Source organism: Corapipo altera, unplaced genomic scaffold, assembly GCF_003945725.1.
Source record: "Corapipo altera isolate COAL_440 unplaced genomic scaffold, ASM394572v1 92, whole genome shotgun sequence".
Taxonomy (NCBI): Eukaryota; Metazoa; Chordata; class Aves; order Passeriformes; family Pipridae; genus Corapipo; species Corapipo altera.
Window position 1 is genome coordinate 733,299 of NW_020884994.1, and position 27,567 is coordinate 760,865.

General features: G+C 51.1%; 1 protein-coding gene across 2 annotated transcripts in view; it reads right to left on the reverse strand.

The window, feature by feature from the left end:
- The window catches only part of SCMH1 (Scm polycomb group protein homolog 1), a 71,258-nt gene that overhangs the window by 19,576 nt on the left and 24,115 nt on the right, over positions 1-27,567 (reverse strand). For both annotated transcript variants that reach the window (XM_027666515.1, XM_027666514.1), the window contains exons 5-8: positions 24,701-24,771; positions 23,195-23,429; positions 19,748-19,836; positions 18,567-18,810 (exon numbers count right to left, since the gene is read on the reverse strand). In XM_027666515.1, the coding sequence (XP_027522316.1) occupies positions 18,567-18,810; positions 19,748-19,836; positions 23,195-23,429; positions 24,701-24,771 (639 nt within the window). The remainder of the gene's footprint in view (positions 1-18,566; positions 18,811-19,747; positions 19,837-23,194; positions 23,430-24,700; positions 24,772-27,567) is intronic.

The window sequence follows — 27,567 nt, forward strand, 5'->3', positions numbered from 1 at the left end:
TGAAAACAAGAGCAGCCTCCATTTTTATACAGAGTCACACGGAAAAACCCGGAGTACTCACAGTCCCCTGAGCGGGGGCACTGCTCTCCATGCCAGAACAAGAACCAAACACAAAGCTACAAACACCTACAGCTCTTCCTTCTGCGAGTGGTGACCTGCCAGCGATCACGTAAAAGGCTCTGAGAGCATTCTAGGGAAGGATCAGCCAAGACCTGCCTGATAGTCAGGATTGTGCTGGAAATCCCCTCCCTCAAGGCTGAAGTCAAATTTGCTCCGTCCCTAAATTTCCACTGAACTGCAGTAGAAGGGACCAGCTCCATCCTTGACGCCTGCAAGGATCACTGCTCCTGTAATAGCTCATCTCAGTTGGACCAGCTGTCCCCTCCTCTCCTCTCAGGTACTGCCAGAGGCAAGTCTGTTCCTTCTTATCTTCTCATACTTTCCATGACAAAATCAGATTTCTGGTAAATTTGCCCACAAATCCTCTAAATTTGGTCATTCATCTTTCCCAAGTCCTGCTAAAGGCTAGAGATGAGTTGGCCCAGCTCAGCAGACCGATATTTCCTTCAGTTTTAAAATTCTGCTAAAAAGAAACAAACAAACATCCTCCTGTATTCTGAAAAATGCAGAGTGACCTTTAGGATGTCTTGTTTCTCACACCTGGAAACCTCAATATGTATTAAACAAAGGGGCAAGGAGTTAGAAAGACACAAACACTTTTGAAGTGAGGGACTTTGTAGTTAAGGAAAAAACTCTTGGCCAAGGAAACAGAGTGCAATAAAAGATTGATACCAGGATGGCACAACTGTGGGCACATACAGAGATTTTTAGGGTTTCTTTAATGAGGATTTTATGAGCAGTTACTGTGAGCAAGGAGTCATTCCCTTGGCACAATGAAGCTATGGCTGCCCTATCCTAGAAGTGTCCAAGGCCGGGCTGGACGGGGCTTGGAGCAACCTGGGCTAGTGGAAGGTGTCCCTGCCCACTGCAGGAAGGAGATGAGCTTTTAAGGTCCTTTCCAACCCAAATAACACGGTGCATGCAGGATCCAGCCCCGTTCTGCTTGTCATGTGGGCAGGGTAAGATTTAGTTTGAATTTTATTTCCTTGCTTTTGTGCATTAGCATTCTGTATCAAAAGCTGGGAAGAAGCACATGGTCACTCAGAATCTGTCTGACTTCCCAAGTAATGACTTTTTTGTGTCAGGCTGATACAAGGAATTGTGGGAGAAACAGGGTTTTACTACTCCTTGTCTGAAATGTTAATATTAACAGCAATGCTGGTAAGAAAATGAATATGATAGCTCAAGTGCTTCTTGCAGCTGATGGTTTTCCAGGAGAATCAGTGTCACCTGCTACAGGTGACATCTGGCACTGAGCAGGGAGGAAAGGCAGAGGTGGGAATCGTGGGGGCTCTGGCCTCGTGTGCACGGTTGAAATGTTTGCATTACAGGATTTATCAGAATCCCCCAAGTTGACAGAACAAGGATAAACACAAGTAAAATGGCACAGGTTGCCCAGAGAAGCTGTGGCTGCCCCAGCCCTGGAAGTGTCCAAGGCCAGGTTGGACGGGGCTTGGAGCAACCTGGGCTAGTGGAAGGTGTCCCTGCCCATGGCAGGGGGTGGAACTGGATGGGCTTTAAGGTCCCTTCCAACCCAAACCAGTCTGTGACTGCACGACTCTAAAACATTCCATACTTCAAAGAAAATGTCAAACATCAAAGTGATGTGGAAGCAAAGGTGGAGGACATTTCATTTGAGATCTGCACAATGCTCAGTGTCTAAACCAAGTGCCACAATGATCTTTCTCTAAGCTGGAGGAGAAATTGAGGATTCTACAGACAAGCAGTGAAGCAAAACCACGGTGATCTCAGTTTTTCCTGTGACAAACCCACAGAAATGGTGCATTTGGGAAGTTGGGATGCAGTAGGCAGAGCAGCTGGACTGCACCCTTGGCTCCCAGGCTGGGATCACATTGCTGGGAACCCAGTGCCAGGGAAAAAGAAACTGCTGCCAGGTGAACTCCTGGGGTGCAAGCTCTCACTGTATAATTTTATAGTAAAAACTGACTTCATCTTTTGGTGAAATAAATGCAAGAAACATCTGGTGCCCACTTCAGCTGTAAAGACAACACAGATAAAGGTAATTTGCCAGGCTTAGAGAATTGGGTTTGGGTTTTGGGCAATAAAAGCCCGTAAGTGGGCGCAGGCAGATCCCATGATGGGACACCTCATGTCATTCAGCCACCCAGAGGAGTTCCCACTGTGCCTGTGCCCCTGGCAGCACATTCTGGTCCCTGCCACAGCCACAGCTCCTGCAGGGATGCAGGAGCTGCCACAGTTCGGGAGGTTGTTCAACGGAACAGGGAAATGATGTGTAAATGTGTAGCCAGCCCAGGGCAGAGACACAGCCTGTGAGCTCCATTGGTGCTGTGTGCCCAGCAGTGGTGCTGAGCACAGCTCTGAGCACAGCCCTGAGCACACTGCAGAACAGGCACTGCTCTTCTCCCTGGGGCTGCTGCCACCACACTGATGCAATGCACATTTTTCTGACACAGAGTACTTTAATGAAATGAGGTCTTATACTCCCACAATCCAACACCACTCAGCAGATTGCCTGGACTTTTGTTGGATTTTAACCAGAATGTGAGAAAACAACAGCCGGTGTTAATTCCTTTCTCTTGCCCTGCCTGATGCAGAGCTGCACTCATCCTGAGGAGACAGCAAGAGCTCCAGAGTAGAGGCATCCCACCAGCTGCACCCACACAGCCACGGTGCAGCCTCCAAAACACAGGGATACTGCTGGCCATGCTCTGTCTCATTCCCCAGGCACTGGGGTGACTGGATGCTTCCTAAAGAAGGCTGAAGTTTCCCTTCAGTGGCCTGTTATTTTCCTGCAGGATTTCAAGCCCTGCTGTCACATGGACCTGGTCTAGAAGCACAGGATTGCTGTGGAAGGAGCAGTGCTGAGCACTCAGCCCTGTCTGCACCCAACCTGGCATACACAGAGCTCCAGAGGTGCGAACAACTGTGCCCAGCAAGCAGGATTATCTCACAGCTCCAACCACTGCTCACATCTCCTTTAACTGCCAAAAGCTTCCGTTTACTGCAACTTATTCATATTATTAATGTTTCTTAATTATTAAGAAACTAAAGTTAGTTTCTAGAGTGTCCAAGTTTCTAGAGTGCCCAAAGAATGGCCACAAAGATGTTGAAGAGTCTGGAGGGGCCACACAAGGAGCAGCTGAGGGCACTTGGTGTGTGCAGCTGGAGCAGAGCAGGCTGAGGGCAGAGCTCAGCAGGGGCTGCAGCTCCTCCCCAGGGGCAGCTCCCATCTCTGCTCTGGGGGAGCAGGGACAGCAGCCAGGGAACGGCTGGAGCTGTGTCAGGGCAGGCTCAGGTTGGATCTCAGGCAAAGGTTCTTCCCCCAGAGGCTGGTTGGGCACTGCCCAGGCTCCCCAGGGCAGTGGGCACAGCCCCAAGGCTGCCAGAGCTCCAGGAGGGTTTGGACAATGCTCTTAGGGCCAGGGTGGGATTGTTGGGGTGTCTGTGCAGAGCCAGGGGTTGGACTGGATGATCCTTGTGGGTCCCTTCCAGCTCAGGATCTTCTGTGATTTTGTGATTCAGCTGGAGACAGTGACAGCCCAACAGTAAGCAGCTGCCAGAGACAATCCCACTTCCTTCTTCCTTGTAGAAGCCACTGAGCCACATTTTCAGAAAATCAAGCAGGGCCCCTCTTACTTAAAAAATCCACAGTTTGCTGTTGCTGAGAAAAGCAGCATCTCTCTGCCCCACAGCTTTGGTGCTCACCTGAGCTCTGAGCAAACTTAACCAACTCCAAAGCTGGCCTTGCTTTAGGTGAGGAGCTGAGCCAGCAGCCTCCAGAGATCCCTTCTGACCTGAATTATTCAGCGATCTGAACTCATGGTTAACCATTTCAGCTCATTATGGGAACAGAAAACTACTCAACAGAAGTTTTCTGCTGGCTGAACTGTCTTGTTTTGGGTCACACAGGCATCCAGCACCAGGGCAGACACGGAGCAGTGAGCTGGCTCCCTGTTGGGCTGGCTGGCATCAGATCCATTTGGCACAGTGAGAAACATTCCCCTAAACATTCAGGACCAAAACCAGCTGAACTTAGAGCCAAAGAAAAGTCAGACATCACTCATGGTGTTATTGATCACTGAAGGATTAGTTTACACAAGAATTCTGAGCTCCCTGTAGACACAAAGCAAATTCAGGATTTCAGGCTCTACTTCCTAATGCCAGTGTGCCCCCTGCCAGCTGACACATGGTACAGAAGCACCTGCAGCTGCCCACCACACTGTGACTCAAACTGTCACCTACAGCAGGCTCTCACAGTTGCCATCCACACTCTGAGGGTAGTCAGAGAAAGCAGCATTTGTCACCCAAGCTTATCTCAGGCTTGGCACAGCTTGAAGAAGACAAACTTAAGTCCTTGGGACAAGAATTACAAAGCCAAATCATGTAGGAAAATATGGAACAGAAATACTGAAGTTGCAGAAAGTTTCCTGCCTTTCTCTACTATTTACCAGCCCAAACTCCACATCTCCATTTTCTGTGCCAAGAGCTCTGTACTCTCAGGTGCAGTTGGAGCTCCCACACTTCTCCCTGGAGATCTCAGTAGGGACCACTGTAGTGGTCTGGAGGGGTAGGGGGTGGTTTCTGAGCAGCCTGAGAACACCACTCATGCCCATCCCAAAGCCCCTCTGAAGGCTGTCCAGCAGGCCACCCCTCCAGGGGTTCTTTGGTGCTCAGCTGCCCCTTGTCCCATCCTCAGCACTGCACAGGAATCAGAGGTGGGTTAGAGAGACACCTTTAAGAAAAGCAAATTTGTCAGAGAGCAGAAATCTTGAGATCTGGCTGAATCCTTCCCTGGATGAGGCATTTCAATCCTAGATATCCTGAAGGCTGGAGTTGGACAGGAACTAGAGTTCAGTGCCTGTCCAAAATAACTTGTGAAAGCTTCAAGCCCCTGTGATTCTTCCCCAAGCACAGACCATCATCAATGGCCACCATGAGCACAACTGGGACAGAAATACAGGCTCTGGGAAGGCTCCAGACTGGGACAGTCCTGAGCTCTCAGCAGGCATGGCAGACACAACACAGGAGAAAGGATCAGAGCATGGGTGGGAGACATGGGCTCCTTGCAAGGACAGGGATTCAGAACAGGACTCCAAATCCTGCAATTTAAAAGTCAGAAGGCAACTATTGTGGTAATTGAGTCATTCTTGCAGGGATTCCTGCTCTCCAGCCTGGAACACCTCCTGGAGCTAAGGCTGAGGTCAGAGGAGATATCCAACACACTAACACAGCAAGAGGATCCAAGCACTGCTGGATTCTACCTGTTCTCACCATCCGCAACCTGAACTCCCAAAGATAGTCTCTTTTTACACAAGATTTGTCTAGTTTCAGCTTTCCACTCCTGAACTGAGGTTCTTTATCCACTGATCCTCTGCCAGACCTCACTGGTCAGGGGTTACATGGCAGCACACAAAGAAACCCAAATCCACAGTCCCCAAAACAGTCTCCATCCTGCTCATCTTGACAATCAGGCTGCATTTTAATGTCTTTTTTTGGGCAGCACATTCACAAGCATATGAAGAGTTGTTGCTTCAAACTAAAGCAATGCCTTGCACATTTACTGAACCTGAGACAGGCTCTGAACATTCATCATGAGTGTCCCACTTCTTAAAGGCTTAAAGATCTGCACGGTCCAGAGCAGCGGTTTTCTCATCTTAATTGCTGGCATGTGCTCAGACGAGCTCTGTCACTGCAGATGCCACTGTACACCCACTGGCACCAACTCTGGCATTTTAAGGTTGTTTTGTTTTTCCAGTTGCTATATTTATAAAAATTTATAAAAATAAAACAATTGGGGAAAAAAAAGAAGTCTCAGGAGTCACAGTGATACCATCAACTGCCATTTGCTATTCTGCACAAGTCTTACATTTTCAGCTCTCACAGCAGCATTCCCGTGTGCTCCAAAACACCCTGGCAATTACCCCCAGCTCTCCAAGAAGCAGCACAGAGGGATCTTGAAAGCCTTGCCAGGTGTTGCTGCACCTTGTCCCATGTCCTAGTGGTGCTGGGCTGCATCCCCAGCCTTGGGGACTTGCCTCAAGTGCCAGACCAATAACAGCACTGCAAAACAGCCCAAGTGTCCCACCTCTGGTTACAACCACCCATGGATATGTGGAAAAGAACAACTGGAGACTGCAGTCGGTGCTACTGGAGCTGAAGACCACAAACCCCCTATTCTGGACCTGCAGGGTCTGCTTACACCAATAAACACCAGAACTCAGGGCCCAGGAGACCTCTCCACCCCCAAGTCTGCCCTTGGTGCATCACCAACCCCCATTTACCCACTCGCTGAACCCAAGGAGCTGATTCCACCCGAGCACAGGGTGCCTCTGGCTAAAACATTTTCCAAAACAAAACAGAGGTTTTATCCAATATCATGGCCCCCAAGAGGAATCTGACCTACTCGGGCAGTGTCAATCCAGCTGCTGTAACAGAAACCTGGAGGGGGCTGGACTGGACAGTGCCCATGTGTATGAATGTGACACAGCCCACCTGCCTTTCCACAAAGTCTCCAAGATCCTCACCAAAAGCTTTTATAAAACCTCCAGAGCCATGGGACAAGAGGAAAGGTTTCTACAGGGACAAATCACGGATTAGAAGAGGTAGGGGTAAAGAACCATTCTTGCAGAGGAGAAACGTCTATGTGGGGAACACAGGGATGCACACCAGGATCTGCTCATCAATGAGAGACCTAGAGAGGGGATGAGAGAGGTGAGGAAGCCTTCTAATGATTCCAAGGGCAGACAGGACTATGGTAGCCCATGAGCAGAGACTGAGTTTCATGGCAAGAACACAGCAGGTGACCATGACACTGATAAATGGAAAGCAGTGAGTGTGGAGAAACCCACTGCTCCCTCCAGCTGCACAACACCGGGCTCAGAGCTGCCTCGTGCCCCTTCAGGACAGAGAACTTGGGTTGCAACGTTCACTGCACAAGAACATCAGCTCCAAGCACAGCAGTGGCCAGAGAGAGCCAGGGAGAAAGAGTCCCCTTCGGAAAAATGAGAGATCAGGACATTGGATGTCACCAGTAGAAACCAACTCAATAGAAATCCTCATTTTACTGGTTACAAATCAAACAAAAAGCCCCCAGATCTGCAGTTGATTCCTGGAGTCTCGTTTCCACAGAATTCCAGCCTTTCTGGGGACATTTCAGCCCGGGCTCAGCTCTGCCTTGCTGAGATCCCCCCAGTCTGCCCTTTTCTGGTCCTGTTAAAACTCTTTGATCACATTAAGCATTTTTGAGAGTTCCTTCACACTGCTTTGGCTCTTCTGCTTAGCACACAACATGCAACGTCTTTTAATGGTTTTAACCAGTTTCCAGCATCATTTCAGAGGCAGTAACTCTTATTGTTACTTAGCAGTAATTGATGCTTTTTAGAGTATAAACATCCGTGTGCCGATACTCCTCAGGGAGCGGGAAAGTGCTTTGAAACTCGGCACAAGAAGCGTGGCAGGATGTGCCACACAATAGAGTATCCCCCAAAATGCCCCAGGGTCAGCACCATCCCTGTTTTGCTGAAGGCAAAACAAACAGAGAGAAGGGACTGGCTCCTGATCAGACACAGGGACAGCCTGGGAAGAGCAAGGGTGCCCAAACTGTTGTCCTCAGGAAAAGCCATTTTCAGCTTTGTGCTGAGCACACAGATTTCCCCAGTCCCAAACCCAGGTCTTCACTTCTCCCCATACTGGAAAGAAATGAACTGCTCTGTACCCCCTTGGCAGCATTAGGAAATGAATGGGGAGACTGAGTCACACACCTTTTCTATAAAACCCTGCAAAGGCTGGTGCTTGGACAGGGAAAACTGTCTCATGTCCTGCCACTGGAGCAGCCAAGCACATTCTCCCCCAACAGCAGCTCAAAGCCCCTCATCTCTCAGCACATTTCCTGTGGAACACCTGCACAACCAGCCACAAACGTCTGGCTGCCAATGACACCTCTGGAGCTTGGAGGAGCAGCACATTCCTGCTCCTTCAGCCCCTCTTTTCCTTGCCATCCCCTCTGTCAGCTCCCAGAAGGAAAAGGAGCAGAAAGGTCATTCTGGGAATGAACCTGGCACAGGAGAAGAACTGCAGTTCTGGACAGCAGGGCTGGCTCGAGGGACTCAGTGTGCACACCTGGACTGCACAAAGCCCTCAGTAGAATTACAGCCCAGACTACAGCAGGGCTGTTATTTATTCTGTGCAGAGTATGCTCATCAGCCACAGAGAAATACTCACCTGTGTGAGCCAGTGTCCAGCAAGCTGTGCAGCCCCAAGCTGGTGGCCTTGGCTCACACTCTTTGTGCCAGCATCTTTTTTATTTCTCCAGCACTCAGACTATTGAAGTCTAGGTCCAGTTCTCTAAGGCCTGTCAGTTGTTCCTGTTCAGGTGCAGCCAAGAGCACAGGGGGCACCAGTTCCCCCAGCCTTCCCGAGCACGGCTCCTCCTGCCAGCCCAGCTCCCAGGTTGGACAACAAAGAGCTGCAGAAACCCTACTGCAGCACATGGTTCAAGGGCAGAGAGAGGGAAATGCCAGATTTGTCTACAGTCACCCTCTTCACTTCAAAAATCAGCAGTTTTCCTCCTGTACCCACCCCATCACCTCTTATTTCAAATAAACTGGTTGCAACACAACCTGGGTTCCTGCTTGCTGTGATCTCCCTCTATCAGTCTCATCTTCTCCACTGCAAAAATAAAGCTATCATAACAGTGTGTTGTTTTAAGCAGCTGTGAAAGCAGCTTTGGAATTTAAACAGAAATTCTGAACTACAGAAAGCAGATGAGAACTGAGCTGGGCAGTTCCAGCCTGAGAAATCCATCAGCACAGTTGAAACTCAAGCTCCTGATGGAGGGGATGCACCAGTGGGTGAAAGAAAAGACAGAGGGGCAAAATCAGGGAATTCCAAGAAAAATGACAATGCCGATATTTACTGGCAAAGTCAGAGCAGAACCAATTAAAAATCTGAAGCTCAGTACCCAAGTTTAATTTGATTACCCCAAAACCAGGTTGAGACCATCTCCTGCATGGCAGTGCCTGTGGGCACATGGTGAGTACACAGCAGCAATGACACCTGTGAGCCCTGGAGCTGTTCAGCAGATGGAACATGAGCTGAACTGGCACATTTGGTCCCGACACAAACAACACAAATCAATTCACTTCCACACCTTAGGAAAACCATCACTGCAGCTCTTCCAGGCTTGGTGCTTCGAGAGGCCACAGAGCCCATCCCCACAGAGGGCTCCAAAAGCACCAGGGATTACCGACACATCTGGTCCTCAAGGAAATCCCAGAGTCAACTCTTGTCGAGCACCCAAGCCCCAGGCTGGGTGAGCTCTCAGCCTGGGCAGCATGTCCAACCCACCCGAGCCACTCCTGCAGCAGCACAGAGAAACTGCTTTCCTCACACATTTACACCTGTGGAAGTTTGCATGGGTTTAGTGCCGTTTGTATCCAGTCAGCTCAAGGACACATATCAGTGACAAATGTGCCATGAGGCCACCACGGCCACACCGACTGACAAGTCCTCTGCCCCTGGGAGGGAACTGCCAGTGGATTTCCAAAACCCCCTGCTGGGAATGGTTCTGTACTCCCCCCATATTCAGGCTATTCAGGGCTGTTCCTGGGGTTTCTGTTTGTTCTGGTCTTCTCTGAAGCTCTTTTTTTAGCTTTGGCTTCTGGGTTAAATATTAGCAGAACACCTTCACCTTATCAGTGCACAAAGAATGAGGAGACTGCCAGGTGGGTGCAGTTTGTTCACCTTCTGTTCTTTTTAAAGCTGTTCAGAAGTTATAAAAATACCAAAGATCAAGAGAAGAGCATGACAAGCAGCAAAAGGTCTGATACTTGTAACAAGTGGGGCTGTGTGTTCAGGATGAAGTTCTCAGATTCCACAAAAACACACACTGTGGCAACACGGACCATTCACCAAAGCCAGGGTCAGAGCTGGGCTCACCAGCATTTACTGCCCCTTTCCAAAAAACAAGGAAAAAAAAAAAAAAGAAGAACTCCCCCAGCAGGTCAAGAAAAGATGATGTAATGTTCTTGCTCCCATAGAGTCACTGTCAAAAGTCCCACCACAATGGGGTTGTTTATCCCATATACACATGATCAAATCCTGTCCCACTTACCAGTCACAACCATCCCACTGTGGATGCTCCAGCCCTGTAAGTGCTCAAGGCCAGGCTAGACAGGGCTTGGAGCAACCTGGGCTAGTGGAAGGTGTCCCTGCCCATGACAGGGGGTTGGAATGGGATGGTCTTTAAGGTCCCTTCCAACCCAAACCAGTCTGGGAGTCACCATGTGCAGCCTTTACAGGCCTGTGTGAGAAGAGTCAGGTCGATCATTCTGGCTCCTCAGCATCCCTACAAGGGGCCAAGCTCCTGTCCCCCAGGGCTGGCCATGTGTGCTGGTGACAGGCAGAGACATGGTGTGGAGCCCTAAATCCTTGAAGTGACACTTTGTAATACTGAGTGTTTAAACCCCTTCATCTTGATGGGAAACTGCTGTCCCTATTGCTCCCCTAAAGATATACAAACTGTCATCCTGGACACACTTTAAGCTTATTGAACTCTGCTTTCAACCCTGGCAGCAGAGGATGGTTGTGCAGAGACACCAGCCCTGCCTGTAACCGGTAGCTCGGGACATCCCCAGTCTGACAATCTTAGGCCCCCAGAAATAAAAGCCCTGGAATGTTGCTCTTCCTTGAGGTTGTGCAATCCCATCCTGAAAGCACTCAGACTTCGACCTGCACAGGCACAGCTCTGCACCATGTCCCAGTAGGAGGAGTGTTGTTTCTGGTCAGAGATCCTGCAGAAATGGAGTGGTGACCCCAGTGCTATTCACCCAAAGAGAGGGAGGTTCCAACAGCAGGGTCCTGCTAAACCTCCTGCCAAGCCTCAATAAGGCTCAGTTGAGATGCTGAAACTTTGTTTTGGACCAGGAAGCAGGGTGGAAAAGGGAAGGAAACATCCTGAACACAACCCAGCCTCTTTGGGATACAAAATACTTTAGAATAAAACACATGAGGAAAAGTCAAGCTAGGAGGGAAGCCTAGACACTGCTACCAAGGACAGGCAGAGAGAACGAGGAAACTCTGCCCTTCCCAGGTCAGTTCCTCTTCTCAGGAGGCTCTTGCCGGCCCCAAGACATCCCATAGTAACCTCAGGTATCTGACACACCACATACATGGTTCCCACTGAGCCACAGATTTGCTGTTTGCTGAGCCACAGGCACTGTCAACATACCAAGAGGGTGGCAGGAACAACACATCCTCCTGCAGTGCTGGGCTCTCTTATCCAAGCCCCCAGACCTCCAACCCAATGCATATTCCAGGGCACACATCCTAACCAAGCCAAGATCACTGCTAAGAGCCTCTTCTCTGTGCTCCAAACAGCCCGTTTCTTCCAACAGCCCTCTCACAGGCAGCCCTACCCAGGTACCACGGCTGCTCATGCCTCAGACTCAAAGGTAACACCACGAACTCCTGTGTGTACCCTCCTCCCCCCGTCAGTGCAGCAGCTCTACCTGTGTGGTCCCAAAACCAGCCACCCAATGCAAAGAACATCACCCAGCTTGATGTGTGAGCTCCAAACCCCAGCTCAGTCCTGAAGTGACAGTAATGACTATTTTCCCATCTCCTCCAAGCAGGAAAGCACATGAGCTCACCTGAGTGCTGCCCTGTCAGCTACTCCTGACAAGGCTCCTCCACCCACCACTATGTTCTCATCCCGAAGAAGGAAGAGAAACCAAGCAACACCCAAAAAAAAGTCATAAAATACACATTACCTTCACCCCTGGGCAGGAAATCTAGCCACTGATCATCCTCTTCCTTTGAGGACACCAAGCAGTCAACCAACAAATCACCCACTGAGAGATGAAGAACTTCACGTGTCTCCTATGCAGGGTCAGCATCTCATAACTCCCGGAGTCCCTGCTCCTGGCACACTCCAGCCCCTAGGCAGCACGGCTGAGTAATGCACAGCTGGTGAGTCCAGGGAGAATGGGAGCTCCACTTCAGCCTATCCCCATGGTAACTATCTAAACCCATTAACTTTTGCTGGCTCTGCAGGCAGAGGGAATGCTCTGGAGCAGCCAGCCCAGGGCCAGGGAGCAGGGTGCTGACAGTCCGCAGCAGATTCATGCAGGCAGTGCCTGCTGCTAACCAGTGTCCCCAGTGCCCTCACCACAGCTGCCACCAGCCCTGGCACAACAGCACAGGACCTGCTCTGTATTAGCTTTGCTCTGCCCTGCTGGGCTCGGGGCATCTTTGCCAGCTGGGCTGGTGCCAAGGCAGCAACTCCACTCCTCCAAATTCCAGTGCTGGAGCTGCTTCCAGCTCTGCCCTCTCAGCCTTAACGCTTTCACTGCTGCCCCTCTCCCACAGCCAGCACTGAGTCACCCCTCTCTCTGTCACAGAGTATCCACAGAGGTGGAATAGGGAGTAGCAAACCCACTGGGGAACTCAGAGGAACTCAGCATCAGCTGGGGGCACAGCCCAAAGAGGAATGGCACCTTCTGAGTGACAAACACTGAGGGCAGGGGTGTCCCTGCATCCTTGTGTTCCCAGTGACAGTATTTCCCTGCCCTCCAACAGTAACACACGAAACATGGGAGAAGACATAAGGGACACTGTTACAATGGAAGAGGGGTGTGTGTATGGGGAAGATCCTTTCATAGGTATGGACTGAATCTGGATTTCTCAGGACCTAGAAAATGAGCTGCTTCTCAAGAGTCCAGGGAAGACTGTCCTTGCCACAGCATCTCCCAGCAGCAGCACTGCTGGGATCGTGCACACAGCCACTGGTACTTGGCTGTAAGAGTGTCCTGCAAAGGTCTCACACTTTTTGAAACAAATCCCATCTGAAGTTCCTGATACTGTGGCAGAAATCCCAGAAAAATTCATGTTTCTTCAAAATTTAAAGCTGGTGTTTAAATAAGAGCCCTATCTGCTTTCTTGTGCAAAGACCCAGATCTTGCAGAAATTCTCAGCTGCCTGTGCCCACAATCACAGGTCACAGAAAGCCCCCATCCCACCTGCCCGGGCCCTTTTCCCAGCCCTGTGCCTTTACCTGGCAGAGACAGACCCTCCAGTGCCCCATCTCCTCAGGTGAAGGGCTCAGAGCTGGAAGCTGCCTCACAGAGGTACCTGAGAAGACCCTGCTTTGCTTTCTCTTCCCCCAGGTGCTCACAACTCTCCATCCCACAAACCACTTCAGAAAGGAAAAAAACTTCTCATGGATCCTCTTCCAATGTGTGCTTCCCTGACTACAAAGAACTGAACTTTCCTCTACTCTGTGGTGGGTTGTGAATCCCCCATTTCCCATGAATTACAGAGGCAGACACATTTCTCTGTAAGACCATGCCTTGGCTGAGGGGGATTTTCATCATCCCACCTCCCAGCTGAGGGCAGGTGGCCCCAGAAACTACAATCATTAACCAGCCTCTTATCTCTTTCTTCTTTCTTCTCACTGATTTTTATCACAGTTATTTCCTTCTTTGTTTCCCTGAAGCTCAGCAGCAGCACCTCTATTTCTGTGTGAGTCTCTCACTCTCTCCCCAGCCATGATTTAAAGTAACTAAACAACAATCCTTATTCTTTAGGTCGATCCTAAATATTGATTTTCTGTAGTGCTCATAATGGAGAGAGACTTTCCAAAGCAGCTTCCCCAGTCCATGCTCCACTTACCTGAGAGCAGGATAGTTTCTGTCCCGTTTAAGAGCCCACGGGCTCCTCAAGGACCAGGAAGGTTAGAAAAAGTAAAATGCATGCAAAAGCTTTCCAAAAGCACTGGGTTTGGCTGGGCTGAGTTAATTCTCTGCACTAACAGCTCGGGGACTGCTGTGTCAGGGCTCACAACTCACCACGGCTCAGCTTTGCTGGGCCAGGCCTGCACAGAGCCAAGCTCTGCTCTGGTCTCATGGGCAGTGCCAGGCTGGGGGTGCACAGGGAGCTGGGAGGGGGCACAGCTGGGACCCCACTGCCCAAGGGATATCCCAGAGCACAGGGCCCCACGCTCAGCATGTGAAGCTGGGGGAAGGAGGAGGAAGGGGGATGGAGTGGTGGGGTTTGTTGTCCCCAATGCCTGTCCCAGGGGTGCTGAGCCCCTGCCTGCAGTGGGGAGCAGTGACTGAGAGCCTGTTTGGCCCTGCACCTACAGCTTTTGTTTCCCCTGGTAAACTGTCTGTACCTCAGCCCACTAGTTCTCACCCCTTTACCCTTCTGATTCTCTCCCCCATCTCCCTGAGGGGGCTCAGCTGCCCCCTGGGACAACCCACCACACCTGACACACACTCCTTCAGTCTCTGCTTTCCTCCCAGATCACTGTTCTACCAAACGCTGCTGCAGTGCACAGACCCGTGCACTCTTTATGTGCATCGCAACATTTAAACCTTGAAGCTCTGAGCTTGAGGAGCATCAGCCACCTCCTGTATGTACCTGCTGTGATGGCAGCTGGGTCACAGTGTGAAAGCACACAGACCTGGTAGGGGTGGGTAACTCCTTCCCCACCCAACACACCTTCAGGGCCTTCTGTTGACAAAAAGCCACATTGTTAGTAACGTGCATACAGTGTATTCTGGCCTTGCTTTTGTGTGGTGCAATATCTAAAGATGGGGAAACATCATTCTCTGCTTTGCCCTAATTCTAAAACTCTGCAACAGAAAGCCCAAACTCTCTGCAGGAAGTTTGAAGGGGTTCAATGCCCCATGAACCTTAATTCAGCTGCTTTATGTCTTTGTGCTGTGATAAATATTTCTCAGTCAGTATTTCTCTAGGACGAGTGCCTGACTCAGCAAGAATGACCACGCAAACAGCTCTTCAGAAACAGTAAAAAAAAAGTAATTTCTGAAAGTGACCTCCCAGGTGCTGAGCAGCTCCAGAGCAAGGCAAGAGCAGCAGCTGTCACTGTCACTGTGCCAGCCCAGCCTGCCCTCTGGCTGCTCCAGCCCCCAGCTGCAGCTTAACACAGAGTCCACCTCACATCGTATTCCTAAAAGCCCAGATATGTGTTTAAGGGTAAAAAAGCACGTGTGTAAGAGGCATGAAAAGCCATGTAAGATGCTGTGCACCACATGTGAGGAATGGAGTGAGGATTCCTGGCCAGTGGACAACCCCAGGACGCCCTGCTGGTGTTAGTGGGATGCCGGAGGAAGTCTGCTGCACACCTACAGAACTGCCCCTCCTTTCGGGATGGCCACTGGGACCTGCCTCCCCCCAGTGGCTGCTTGGCTGGCGTGGAGAAGCTGAGGATGCACAGGATGAGCTCTCCCACATTCCACCTGGCTCTGCAGCCCAGCAGAGCTGACCCCCAACCCTGGCCCGAGGCTGACGTGGAGACATGACCGGGACCCACCGCGTGAGGAGGCACCCCCAGAGCTGCATTTCCCCTGGGTCATGTGCTATGTTGGACCCCCAGCTCCAAGGTGTGCTGCATCCAGACAGGAGAGGCTCTCCCAGCAGGCTGCTGCACAGCCAGCAGGCAGCAGTGGAATTACCAACCCGGCATCCAGGCTGCTCCTCCTTGCCACCTGACCTCCCTTTCCTCCCCTCACACACACTCGAGTGCCCTCAGGAAAGCTCCCCTGGGCATGGCTGGCCAGCCCCAGCTCCACCAGCACCCTGCCCACCCTGCCCAGCCACCCCAGCTAAGCAAACACTGGTGGGAGTGGGAGCCCCTGGAGCCAGATAGAAGCTGTGCCTGGGAGAAGCCCTGCACTCCTCCACCTCCACTGGCAACCAGCAGCAGAGACAGATTAGAGCTGAATGAAGTTACCAACAGTAAGTAAACAAGCCTGCCCTCTTTGAAGTTCTGCTTCCCTTGAACATGAACTCATTCCATGAGGCCTCTTTTTGCTCAGCCCCAGGAAGCCATCAGTCTCCATGGAGTTAAGTCCTCACAGGATTCCTCAACTTCCACAAGACCTCACACAGTCAGTTCAGTATGTGAGCAGAGACTGGTATAACCACGACTGACGCCCTGCATGTCTCTCCAGGTCTCCCTCATTTCAGAGGAATTCCCACCAGGAAAGGGAAACTGCCTGACTCCACTGCATGGTCCTCCAGGCTTCAGGCTGGCACAGGAAGAAAGTTTATTGGAGCAGCACTCTCAGGCCTGGGAGGACCATGCTCAACTCTCCTCCACAGCAGGTCTGAGGAGTGAGGAAACAAGGGAGGAATTTCATAAAGAAAATAAAGTTCCCAGTATTCCTTTCTTGTGGTTTAATCCCACAAAGTGGAAGTCAGAAAGTCTTGGGCAGGAAAGGGAGGCGACAGCCACAGAGGAAGAAGTAAAATACCACACAGGCAAGGCTGATCTCAACTCCATAGCATTTTTGCATGGCTCAGGCAACCCCTGCCAACACCTGCTCTTGTCTCAGGAGTTCAAAAAAATGGGAAAGAGAGCAGAAATCTGCCTGAGAGTGAGGGCTGCCTCTTCCTGAGAGTGGGAAGCTGTGACTTCGGGGGCCACTGTTCACGTACTTGCAGAGTCATTGCCAATGGAGCTGATGTGGAAGGGAGAACCTGTCCCTGCCACCTGCCAAGGGGGAAGCACGTGCTTCCCAGGATGGCTCCACGTTACCCCATAGGGTAGTTTAGTCAAGGCCTTCCTTGGTGACCAGTTTGTAACCAAGGAAGTGCCCAGATTTACCCGGTATTCCCTATGATTTTTATGTAAGCTGGGGTATAAGAAGAAGGGAGGAGAGGCCTTCTCTCTTTCCTTCCAGCGGCTTGGAGGTGCAGGTTCCCTGCTGTTGAGTCTGTCATGTTGGGGAGTGAGGCCTGGTAAGGCCTTGTTGACCTTGGCAGACGGAGGTTGCTGGTGGTCGTTCCAGCGCGACTTGCTGCTGTCCCAAGGAGAATAGTAAGATATTATTTTGCTAATTCTTTTAGTTGCCAGATCTTGGGCTATTGATGGTGTATATTTTATTTTGGTTTTGTTCCTTTTTTCCTTCCCCCTCCCCCTTCCCTTTTCCTTCTGAAATTGTATATATATTTCAATTGTATATAACTGCAATGTAAGTGTAAATATATTTATATATATCTTGCTTTAGCTGTCTCTCTCTCGTTTCGGTTCTCTTGGTTTTTTTCTTTTCCCTTGGTTCAGGAGGCGGGGGGGAGTTTTTGTGGCAAGGTTTGGAGATTTGGCAGGGAGCCAGCTTCAAACCATATCACCCCACCACAGGATGCTGGTTCTGGATAATTAACTGGGCTCTGCTCACTCATAGCTTCAGCCCCTGGCAAGGGGAGGCTGGGCAGGAACAGAGCTCCCTGTGCCAGTGGCCACAGGACAGACGGACGTTCCCACTTCTCCTGTGAAGGTGTGCTCCTGAAACCTTCCACCCCCAGTGTGCTGCCAGGAAAGCTCCCGGCAGCACAAATGTCTTCAGCCACTTGAGCAGTACCTGGGAAGCACCCTGGAGAAGTTAGGTGAGGGCTCCTGACCCCAGGGCACTGCCAGAGGGGTGAGGCACTGGCTGGGAGGGCCCCAGTGCTCTGCAGAGCCCTCAGGGCAGCAGCAGGCAGGACACAGACAACCAGCAGGAAGAGAGGGGGAGGCTGGGAACATCAAGGCAAAATGCAGAAATACAAGATAAATAGGAATCATCCCACCCAAGGGAGTCCTGGCTTGGCCTGCACACAGGCCATGGGAGATGACCCTGGGCCATCCACTGCCACCGGCCTGGCAGCACAGAGCACAGCCCTGGGACACACCAGGGGACACAGAACAGCACCAGCTGACCCTGGGTTTTCCAGAGGAACAGTCTCGTCAGAGAAATGCCTTTCCTAAGCAATCCTTCAGCTCTCCTGCCCCTCATTTCAGTGACAGGCACACGCAGGGCTTGCCAGCCAGCAAACACCAGAGGGATGTGCTCGGGCACAGTGACAGCTCCCCTGGGCCTAAACACAACTGCAATGTGAGCAAGCCAGAGACACGTCCCAGAGTCCAAACAGTCACTGCTCAAGCCTTGTCAAGGCAGCAAGGCCCCCAGTCCCACTCCTGCCCCACAGTCACAGCCCTGTGAGCAAGGCAGGTACATCTCCACACCTGCTCTTCCCACGTTCGCAGCACAAGGCAGAGCAGGGAAACTGTTCCAAGTACAAACAGGCACATTCCTGCAACTCCACAGTTCTCATTATCCCAATTCCCCGAGAAAAACTCCACAGGAATATGTGATTCAAAGACACAAGAAGGACTCCAAGGAAATCCCTGGAGCAGAGCAGACCTCAGCAGTGTTGTACAGCACAGTCCCTCCCCAGAGCCATCATCCTGCCCATCTTTATGGATAGCTGCTCCTCAGCACCTCGAGCCAGGCTGCTCCAGTGCTGTGGGTGTGATCACATGTGCCTTTACCATGCATGAAACAGCACAAGAAAGCCAGACTGGGCACCCAGGTGTCCTTGCTGCCAGTCTCTGCCTGTTGCGCTGCATTTAGAGAGCTGAGTGGAGGAGGAAGACAGCAAAGCAGCAACGTGGGCCTTACCTTTTGTACCAGGGGGCTGCAGATTATCTCCAGTCAGCGAGCACCAGCCTACGGGAAAGATGTCCCGGGAATCATATCGGCACCAGTAATCGAAGGCACCTCTCCAGCCATCAAATGTTATGAGGACCTCAGAACCTCTCACCTCCCCAATGGTGGCCGGGCAGATGAAGTGAGGGTTCTTCCTGTCCACTGCCTCCAGCTTCATACCTGTCTTGAAGAAGTTTTGGGATGGAGATGGTGGTTCCTACAAGAAGAAGTAGAATATGTGCTCAAAGGGGACATGCCAGTGCCTCCCCAGACCAGGGCTGTACCCTCATCAGCAAACTAACCTCCACTGAAGGGAGTTAGTGGGCTGGATTTGAACCCCAGCAGGTGTGAGGTTCACTCCACAACACACTGGCTGAGCTACACAGCCCCATGCCCTTAACCAAGAGGGAACAAAGTCCACTATGGCTTGCTCTGCCCTCAGCTGGCTGCTGGACCAGACCCAGGATGTGCCACATGAACACTGTGCCCTACAACAGCTCTGTCATGCACCACAGGCAGAAAACAGAGCTCCAAAGAAAGAGCCTCCAGAGGATACCCTCACCTTATTATCTCAGACCTGGAAACCCTGAGATATGGCAGTGTTTCTCCATCATTCTCCCCCCACCTTCAGTTTTGCAAGACATGAGAGATCCACCATCCACCCTTATCTGGGGCTTGCTCTTGAGATCCACTAAAGCCTCATCAACCGTCCCATCCCATCCCACCCCACTCCATCCCATCCCACACATCTCTAGCCAGCTTCTCTCTCTGACTGCACTAAGGGTGTGAGAACACAACCCATGAACTCATACTGTTCCTCACAGCAGTATCTGCTCTACTTGCAAGCTCTGGCACATTAAAAAGTTTCAGAGAGGTGCTGACTTCTCCACCTTGCATTCCCCACTTCGAGCAGCATCTGCAGCCCTGGTGAAAAGCAGACTCATGTCTCAAGCCCGAACACTGAAGCCCAGGCCACTTGTTTAGCACAGCTCTGGCTGCATCCTGACACTGCTGGAGAGGGCACAGGCCTGTCCTAGAGCAGCAGCACCAAGGCAGAGCTAAGCAATGTCACCTCCTCTGGGATCAGCAGCTCTAAGTGGGTGCTCTGTAGCGAGGGGGCCATGCCAGAAGGATCTGCACAAACAGTAAAATACCTTGTGAAAAATCCGGACAGGAGCCATCTCTGCTCCATTCAGAGTCTTCAGAAGGAACATGGGCCAGGAGGAGGCATTCAGCCGGAAGCCTGAGGAGAAGAAAGCAGAGAGGGAGACTTTTAGGCTGTGGGGGCCACTGGCTCTGGCAGCACATGCCTGCTCTGATGGGAATTCACACCACTGTGATTCCACACCACCCTCCTCCTCATGCTGCAGTCAGGTTTGACCTTTTCCAGATACTCTCAATGCAAAGTATTGTGTTGTTGAAAAGAAACATCTGGAAACAGCTGTCTGACTGCAAAGTTCACTTATCATAACAAAAGCCTGCCCATGGAACATCCAGGCAGAGCACTTTGTGCCAGTGCTGGCAGCTCCAAGGATCCTGCTACGGGGAGACATGAATCAGCAAGTGCACACTCAGCCTATGGAATTTCTTCTTCAATAGGGAATCACACCTTCTGGGTGGCCTCCTTTACCTTTACTGTGAGCTGCAGGCAAGTGTCCTAGTTAGAACAGCTGGGACCGATTCATCATTGGATGGGTGTAGCCCAAAACTGTGTATTCTATAGCCTTCCATGCCATTTCCCAGAAACTGTTGTCAGTAGAGGCCTGCGAGGTGGGGGGATGTTCCTGTCCTCATGCCCTTTTATGGAATTCCCTACTTTCAGGGAAGGACTGAGCATCCTTTTATGGAATTCCCCGCTCTGAGGGAGGGACTGAACATTCCCGCCTGAGCTGGAGAATATATAAATCTGGAGTTTCGGAACCTTTCCACCACTCGTGGGATCCAGAGGAGGACTGCAGCTCACCACTCTCAGCCAGACTGAGACCACCACTCTCAACTGAACTGCAATCACCACTTTTGGCCGGACTGCAGCAGCTCTCCCACCGGCAGGTTTTTCCCCTCTCCCTTTGCTTTGGACTCGGGGGGGAGAGGGGGTAGGGGGCCCAGGGAGCACCGCTTTGTTTGTGCCCCGGTGTGCTGGGCTGTACATTTGGGTTTTGTGGGTTGAGACCAATTGTTTGTCTGTGTGGCTGTGCTTGTTGTATTATTTTATTAAATTGTTATTCTGATTTATAATCTCTCTTTTGAGTTGAGTTCATTTCCCCTGCTGGTTAACTTTTAAACCAGCACAGCAAGCTAACCTGAAGAAATAGAGGCTGTGACTTGGCTGGGAAACAGATTTAACCCTTGGCAGGTTTTGGCTCAACACCTTCTGTTAAAAAAGTAGAGAAACAACAAGAAGGGGCTTATGGGAATAAAAAAACCCACAATTTCACAAGCTCTGAGTCTGCAGCACTGAGTACAACTCCACAACTGACAGGAGGCCCTGAATATCACAAAGCATCCTCTTTGCTAACTGTGCATCTTCCTGCACAGGCAGTTTCTGCTGTTCAACGGTGTTTGGTCTGTGTTTGTGGGGTTTTGAGGGTAACCCTGGGACTGGACCTGGACCGAGAATAGCCCATGATGAGCAACATGGCAAAGCTTTGCCAGGGTTGGAGGGCTCAGCACAGCCCCTCTGCAGCCCTCAACAGTCTCATCAGCTTGGACACTAACCCAGACAGCCACGAGCTCAGGAGATGGGAGAGCTCAGCTGCCAGAGGGGATAACCTTTTGTGTGAATCACAGAATATCCTCAGTTGGAAGGGACCCAAAAGGATCATCCAGTTCAGCTCCTGGCCCTGCACAGACACCCCAACAATCCCACCCTGGCCATCAGAGCATTGTCCAAACCCTCCTGGAGCTCTGGCAGCCTTGGGGCTGTACCCACTGCCCTGGGGAGCCTGGGCAGTGCCCAACCAGCCTCTGGGGGAAGAACCTTTGCCTGAGATCCAACCTGAGCCTGCCCTGACACAGCTCCAGCCGTTCCCTGGCTGCTGTCACTGGAATTATCTATGTAAAGAGGGAGCAGCAGCAGATGTGTGCACATGGAAAACACTACAGGGAACACAGGAAACCCTTGCTGGATTTTCTCAGCTCTTGCACTCTGCAGGCAGGAAGGACAACAGCAGCACCAGCTCTGTTACCCATCATTATGCTTGGTGCAAGATCATCCCATTCCACCCCCTGCCATGGGCAGGGACACCTTCCACCACCCCAGGTTGCTCCAAGCCCCGTCCAACCTGGCCTTGGACACTTCCAGGGCTGGGGCAGCCACAGCTTCTCTGGGCAACCTGTGCCAGGGCCTCACCACCCTCACAGGGAAGAATTTCTCCCCAGTATCTAATCTAAAGTTGCCCTCTTCTCTGGTGTGAGGTTAAGCAGGTGACACAGATCAGAGCTCCCAGACCTGTCCCAGAGCTTGTCCCTCACCTCCAGTACAACCAGGAGTGAGTTTTATCTGCAGCTCCTTAAACTTGATGCCATCTGCTGGCAAATTCCAGGCAAGGTACAGGAGCAACCCACAGCTGCCAGCCAGGAGACGTATCCACAGCTGTTGGGGCAGGACACCAGAGCTGGAATCTGCACCAGGGACTGAAATTTCTAAGAGATGGACAGCAGCAGGCATGAAAGTAACAGAGAAAATGGTAGCTCTAGTGTTAGTAAATCACAGAACGGTTTGGGTTGGAAGGGACCTTAAAGCTCATCTCATTCCACCCCCTGCCATGGGCAGAGACACCTTCCATTAGACCAGATTGCTCCAAGCCCTGTCCAACCTGGCCTTGAAAATATTATTTGGGGATGTGCTAATTGAGAGAGATTTACGAAGATACTAAAACTAATGGGCAGCAGAATGCAAAAGCAGGTTAATCTTGCTGATTATCAGGAAAGAATCAGCAAATCAGCTCATCATTTGGTTAGTGTCAAAAAAAAAGGAAAGAGTTGGGTGTTTAACTGAAGACTAGACTGGAAGAACTGTTGGACTATCCTGTCTATTTATAAAGCTGTAGCCAAGAAAAATTAAATAAATAAGCGGGAACTACTGCAAGTGTCCCTTCACATGAGACAGGACTGAAATCACTGGAAACCTTTTCACATGTTATGCCTCCTGTGCACGTAACCTGCTTCTGAGTCACAGGACAGTTTGGGTTGGAAGGGACCTTAAAGGATCATCAAGTTCCACCCCCCTGCCACAGACAGGGACACCTTCCACTAGCCCAGGTTGCTCCAAGCCCTGTACAACCTGGCCTTGAACACTTCCAGGGATGGGGCAGCCACAGCTACCCAGGGCAACAATCCTGAGCTTGAGCTGCAACGAGGGCAAGCAGCTCACCTTGGTGCAGAGACCTCTTTCATCTACACCCTAAAGCATCCCCCCATCCACGTCACGGTGTCCACAGGGAAATACAGGCCCGGTCTGGGAAACATCTGTTTCTATACCCTATCTCCCAGTGTAGGCAGGGGCAGGCCATGGGCCTCTGTCCCAAGCACAGATCTATAGAATCCCCCGGTTTTGCCCATAGTCAGCATAACCCTGGTTGGACAGCTGAACTCCAGCTCACCCAGAGGAGGCTGCAGCATCCCTCCATTCTTCTCACAGTTGCCAATGGGCTGGATCTCAGCAGAGTCCACCAGGCGCCAGAAGTCGTTCTTGTTGTCGCTGCCGTCGAGGCGCAGGCGCAGGCGCGCGCCCGTCAGCCCCACCACGGTGGCGATGCACGTGGACGTGGTGTTCCGGGGGTCCTGGGCCTCCAGCTTCATACTGATCTTGAACTCGTTGGCAGGAGGAGTGTATGACTGCAAGGAGAGGAACGGGGAGCTGGTCAGAGCCAGGACTGCCAACACAAGCACCCGCTCAGGCAAAAAGCTTAAGCACTACGGGCATAAGAACGGGGCCCAGCCAGGACTGAGGCGTCCCCCGGGCACAGCACAGGAACAGCACCACAGAAGGGTCAGTGAGCCCTGGCAGCTCTGTGACACACAGCACTGTCCTTCCACACTGCACCAGCTCAGCAACTACACTGAGCCTGTTCTCTTGGAATCACAGCATCACTGAGGTTGGAAAAGACCTCTAAGATCATTGAGTCCAACCATTCCCACAGCACTGCCAAGTCCACCACTAACCCACGTCCTCAAGCACCACACCTACACGTTTTCTGAACTGCTCCAGAGATGGTGACTCCACCACTGCCCTGGGCAGCCTGTTCCACAGCCTGACCACCCTTTCAGTGAAGAAATTTTCCTGATATCCAACCTAAACCTCCACTGGCACAACTTGAGGCCATTTCCTCTTGTCCTGTCCCTTGTTCCCTGGAAGCAGAGCTCGACCCCCACATAGCCCCACCCTCCTGTTACAGAGAGTGAGAAGGTCCCCCCTGAGCCTCCTTTTCTCCAGGCTGAGCCTCCCAGCTCCCTCAGCTGTTCCTTGTGCTGCAGACCCTTACCAGTTCCATTCCCTTCCCCGGACATGGATCAGCCTCTCAATGTCTTCCTTGTAGTGAGGGGTCCAAAACAGAACCCAGAATCTGAGGTGCATCCCTACCAGTGCTCAGCACAGGTAGGGCTGCACCTGTTCTTGGAAGACTCATCCAGCCAACCCCAGACCCAAATAAACCCCTCCCTGTGCTACTCCCCTCCACCCAGACCCATGTCCCACGGCAATTTATCCTGCAAACCCTGTACTCAGCAAAACTACCTCTGTGCTCACTGCCTGCTGCCCAGAGGCCTGCTATTCCATTCACAAAGATGGGTGAATTCTGCACAAAATCTCCTTACTGGGCAGGATCCACCAAAAGCTGGACCCCAGCCTACTCAGGACGCTTTCTCCAAGGGCCTCTGCTCAGCAGAGTAAAAGCACACTCATGCTCCCATTGTGCACATCAAGAGTAAAATCTTCTGTTCTACTCTAAATGTATCTCTTTAATCTTTGCTTCAGCCCACTTGGATTTCTGTTAAGTCTCCAATATCCTTAAGCATTTTCCTCGCCAAACCAGGGGCCTATCCCAGGCACAGAATTCGGGGGTCCCCAGTGGACCATCACCCTTGACCTTTCTTGTTTTCACCCTTACCTGCTTGAAGCAATGGGCAGGAGCTGGAATGGCACATGTCTCTTTCAGGTATTTCTCCCAGGTGAAGTGACCTGAGAAGTAAAAACAAAAGGAATCAAACAGAAATTGATGAGCAGATTTCTCAGAAAAAGAGCTGGCTGGACTCCTGACGCCGGTAGTTCTGCACTTCTCACAGAGGAGGTGCTCACAGGCAACATGTTTTCATCAGGAATCTCTGATGTTTGTGAGCACAGAAGATTTACAACTGCAAGTGACAGGCAGAACAAAGCCCAGCGCTGCCTTCGGCATCTTCCTGCCTCTGTGCTGCCGAGAAGCGGCTGCACAGAGCCAGGGTAACAACCTACAGCCTAATGGAAGACACCCAGCACAGATGGGAATTTGCAGGGTCTTCCAGACAACTGTCCCTTGAAAACTATTAATTAAACACATCACTCAGTCTGAGGCTTATGAACAGTCACCGTGGGCTACAAGCAGCCCAACCTGGGGGCTGGAACAAGATGATCTGTAAGGTCCCTTCCAACCTAAGCCATTCTGTAATTCCATGATTCTAAATCAACTGGAACCTGCTCTGTAGTGACTACACGGTCCCCCTGGTCCAGCACACACAGCCCACCCGGCAGCTCAGAGCAGGGATCAGCCCAACCCCAGCAATCAGTACAGGCCAGCAAACAACTCCCTGAAGTGGCCAGGGAGTCCACAGCACGGGCAGGATGGGAGCAGGGATCCTCCAAACAGCGACTGACTGAACTCAGCACCTCACTCACACCCAACACAAGTCCCCTTCCACCGAGTGCAGCACATTTCCTCCTGCCTGCCCCTTCCACACGTCTAGCAGGAAGGGTGACAGCAATATGCCACCCAAGGAAACCTGTTATTAAGTGAGGAATTAAAAGCTCTTGTGATCTGAGCAAATCATGACTTTTGCCATTTAAACTGAGCAGCTGGGAAAGGATCCTTCCAGGCTGACATTCTCTTGTATTCATCCCAAGGGCTCCCAGGAGGCCACTGTTTGCAAGGCATTTCAAGAGCACTGGTGGCAGCACAATTAAAGTCAGCTACCACTTCCCCAAGTCACGGCAAGTTCTTAATCAGCCTATTTTCAAAACAAAAGCTACATTAAGAGCCACTTCAGCTACTGCAGCACATACCACACCTCTGAAAAATCAGGCAGTAAGGTCAGCACACATTGCTTCAGAGCCGCTTTGTGGGCACAGAGAAGCCTTCATCATCTATGAGCTCCAAATAAATACAAGGAACACTGCTTTCTTGCCACCTCCCATGCAGATGACTAGCACACTGTTAAATATAGGGAAAATGAACAGAAAAAATACAGTTTAATTGCCACACTGGCTGAATATTGCTGTTTACAGACTGACAGCAGCTCTCCATGCCCCAGAGTACTCCGTTCCATCCACTGGCACATATTTTCCTTTCAGCCACAGCCTCACATTGGGTGAATGAAGAAACTTAGTGAGTTACTGCAATGATGTTCTCATAAAACCAAAAATCTTTTGGTTTAATTGAAGATACAATTTTACACTCAGTTATGTCAATGAAACTCACTGTATGAATAAAGTGGAGGCAAAGCAAAGCCAGGCACTCCTGGCCTAGAAATGCCTTATGCATCCCACCCCTTAACTCTGGTTGGACCAGGGTAGCCCTTTAGAGGCCCTGCAGCACAGGGGATGCCCAGGTGACAGCACCGGGCCCCAATCCAGCAGCTTGAGCAGGATCAGCTGTGCTTGACAATTTTTAAGAAAAAAAAAAACCCCACCGAACCCTCCCCTCTCCTCAGCTGGTTTCAATCCATTTTAATCTTTCCACTTTTCACTCCCTCCACACCAAGCAAGGCCCTCCTGCTTCCCACAGCAGCTCACCCCAGAGCTGGGATCCACCCTGCACAATCCCAGTGGGAGCAGGGAACTCCTGAGACAGCTGTGGGCCTCCAAAAGTAGTGTTTGGACATGGAACTTATTTGAGATTAATTCTAGAGCCCGTTGGGACTCAACCACCATATGAAGACACACACGACACTAGAACTGCAAGTTCTTTAGGACCTGAGGAAATGCTGGAGCTGTGCCAGGGCAGGCTCAGGTTGGATCTCAGGCAAAGGTTCTTCCCCCAGAGGCTGGTTGGGCACTGCCCAGGCTCCCCAGGGCAGTGGGCACAGCCCCAAGGCTGCCAGAGCTCCAGGAGGGTTTGGACAATGCTCTGATGGCCAGGGTGGGATTATTGGGATGTCTGTGCAGGGCAGGAGTTGGATGGATGATCTTTGTGGGTCCCTTCCAACTGAGGATATTCTGTGATTCTCTGAGTCTTACGACTCGTGTTTCTGGTGATTTATTTTGCACAGAAAAACAGGAGCAGCAGAAATACTTCTAAAAAAAGACTGAGCTGATACAGCAGCATTCAGCCTTCCCTCCCTCCCCCTCTGTTCACTACTGGCCATTCCCCTGCACAGATGGCCCAACTAGCACAGGTAGAGCCTGCACTTCTTTTTCAGGATTACTCTCAAACCAGGATAAAAACTGCAGACTGGAGGCTGTCATCACTCCCTTAGCATGAGAGGAGATCCTGCACAGAATGTAGGGAATGGGTTTAAATGAATTCAGTAATAGCACCACAATATAATATTTTCAAGCAGGACTTTCAAAGTACACTTAAACTTAACCAAATACAATCAGCTTCAACCTAAGGACTGCAGGAAGAATCAGACAAAAATGGCATAACGCTAAAGGTGGGGTTTTTTTTACAACAAAGCGTTGGTTGCCAATAAAACAGAAAAAGCAGGATGCATTGAGGGTTTGTTAACAGGGGAGCAGAACACAAGCCCTGAGCTCTGTCTTCGAGGAAGGGTATGTGGCTGA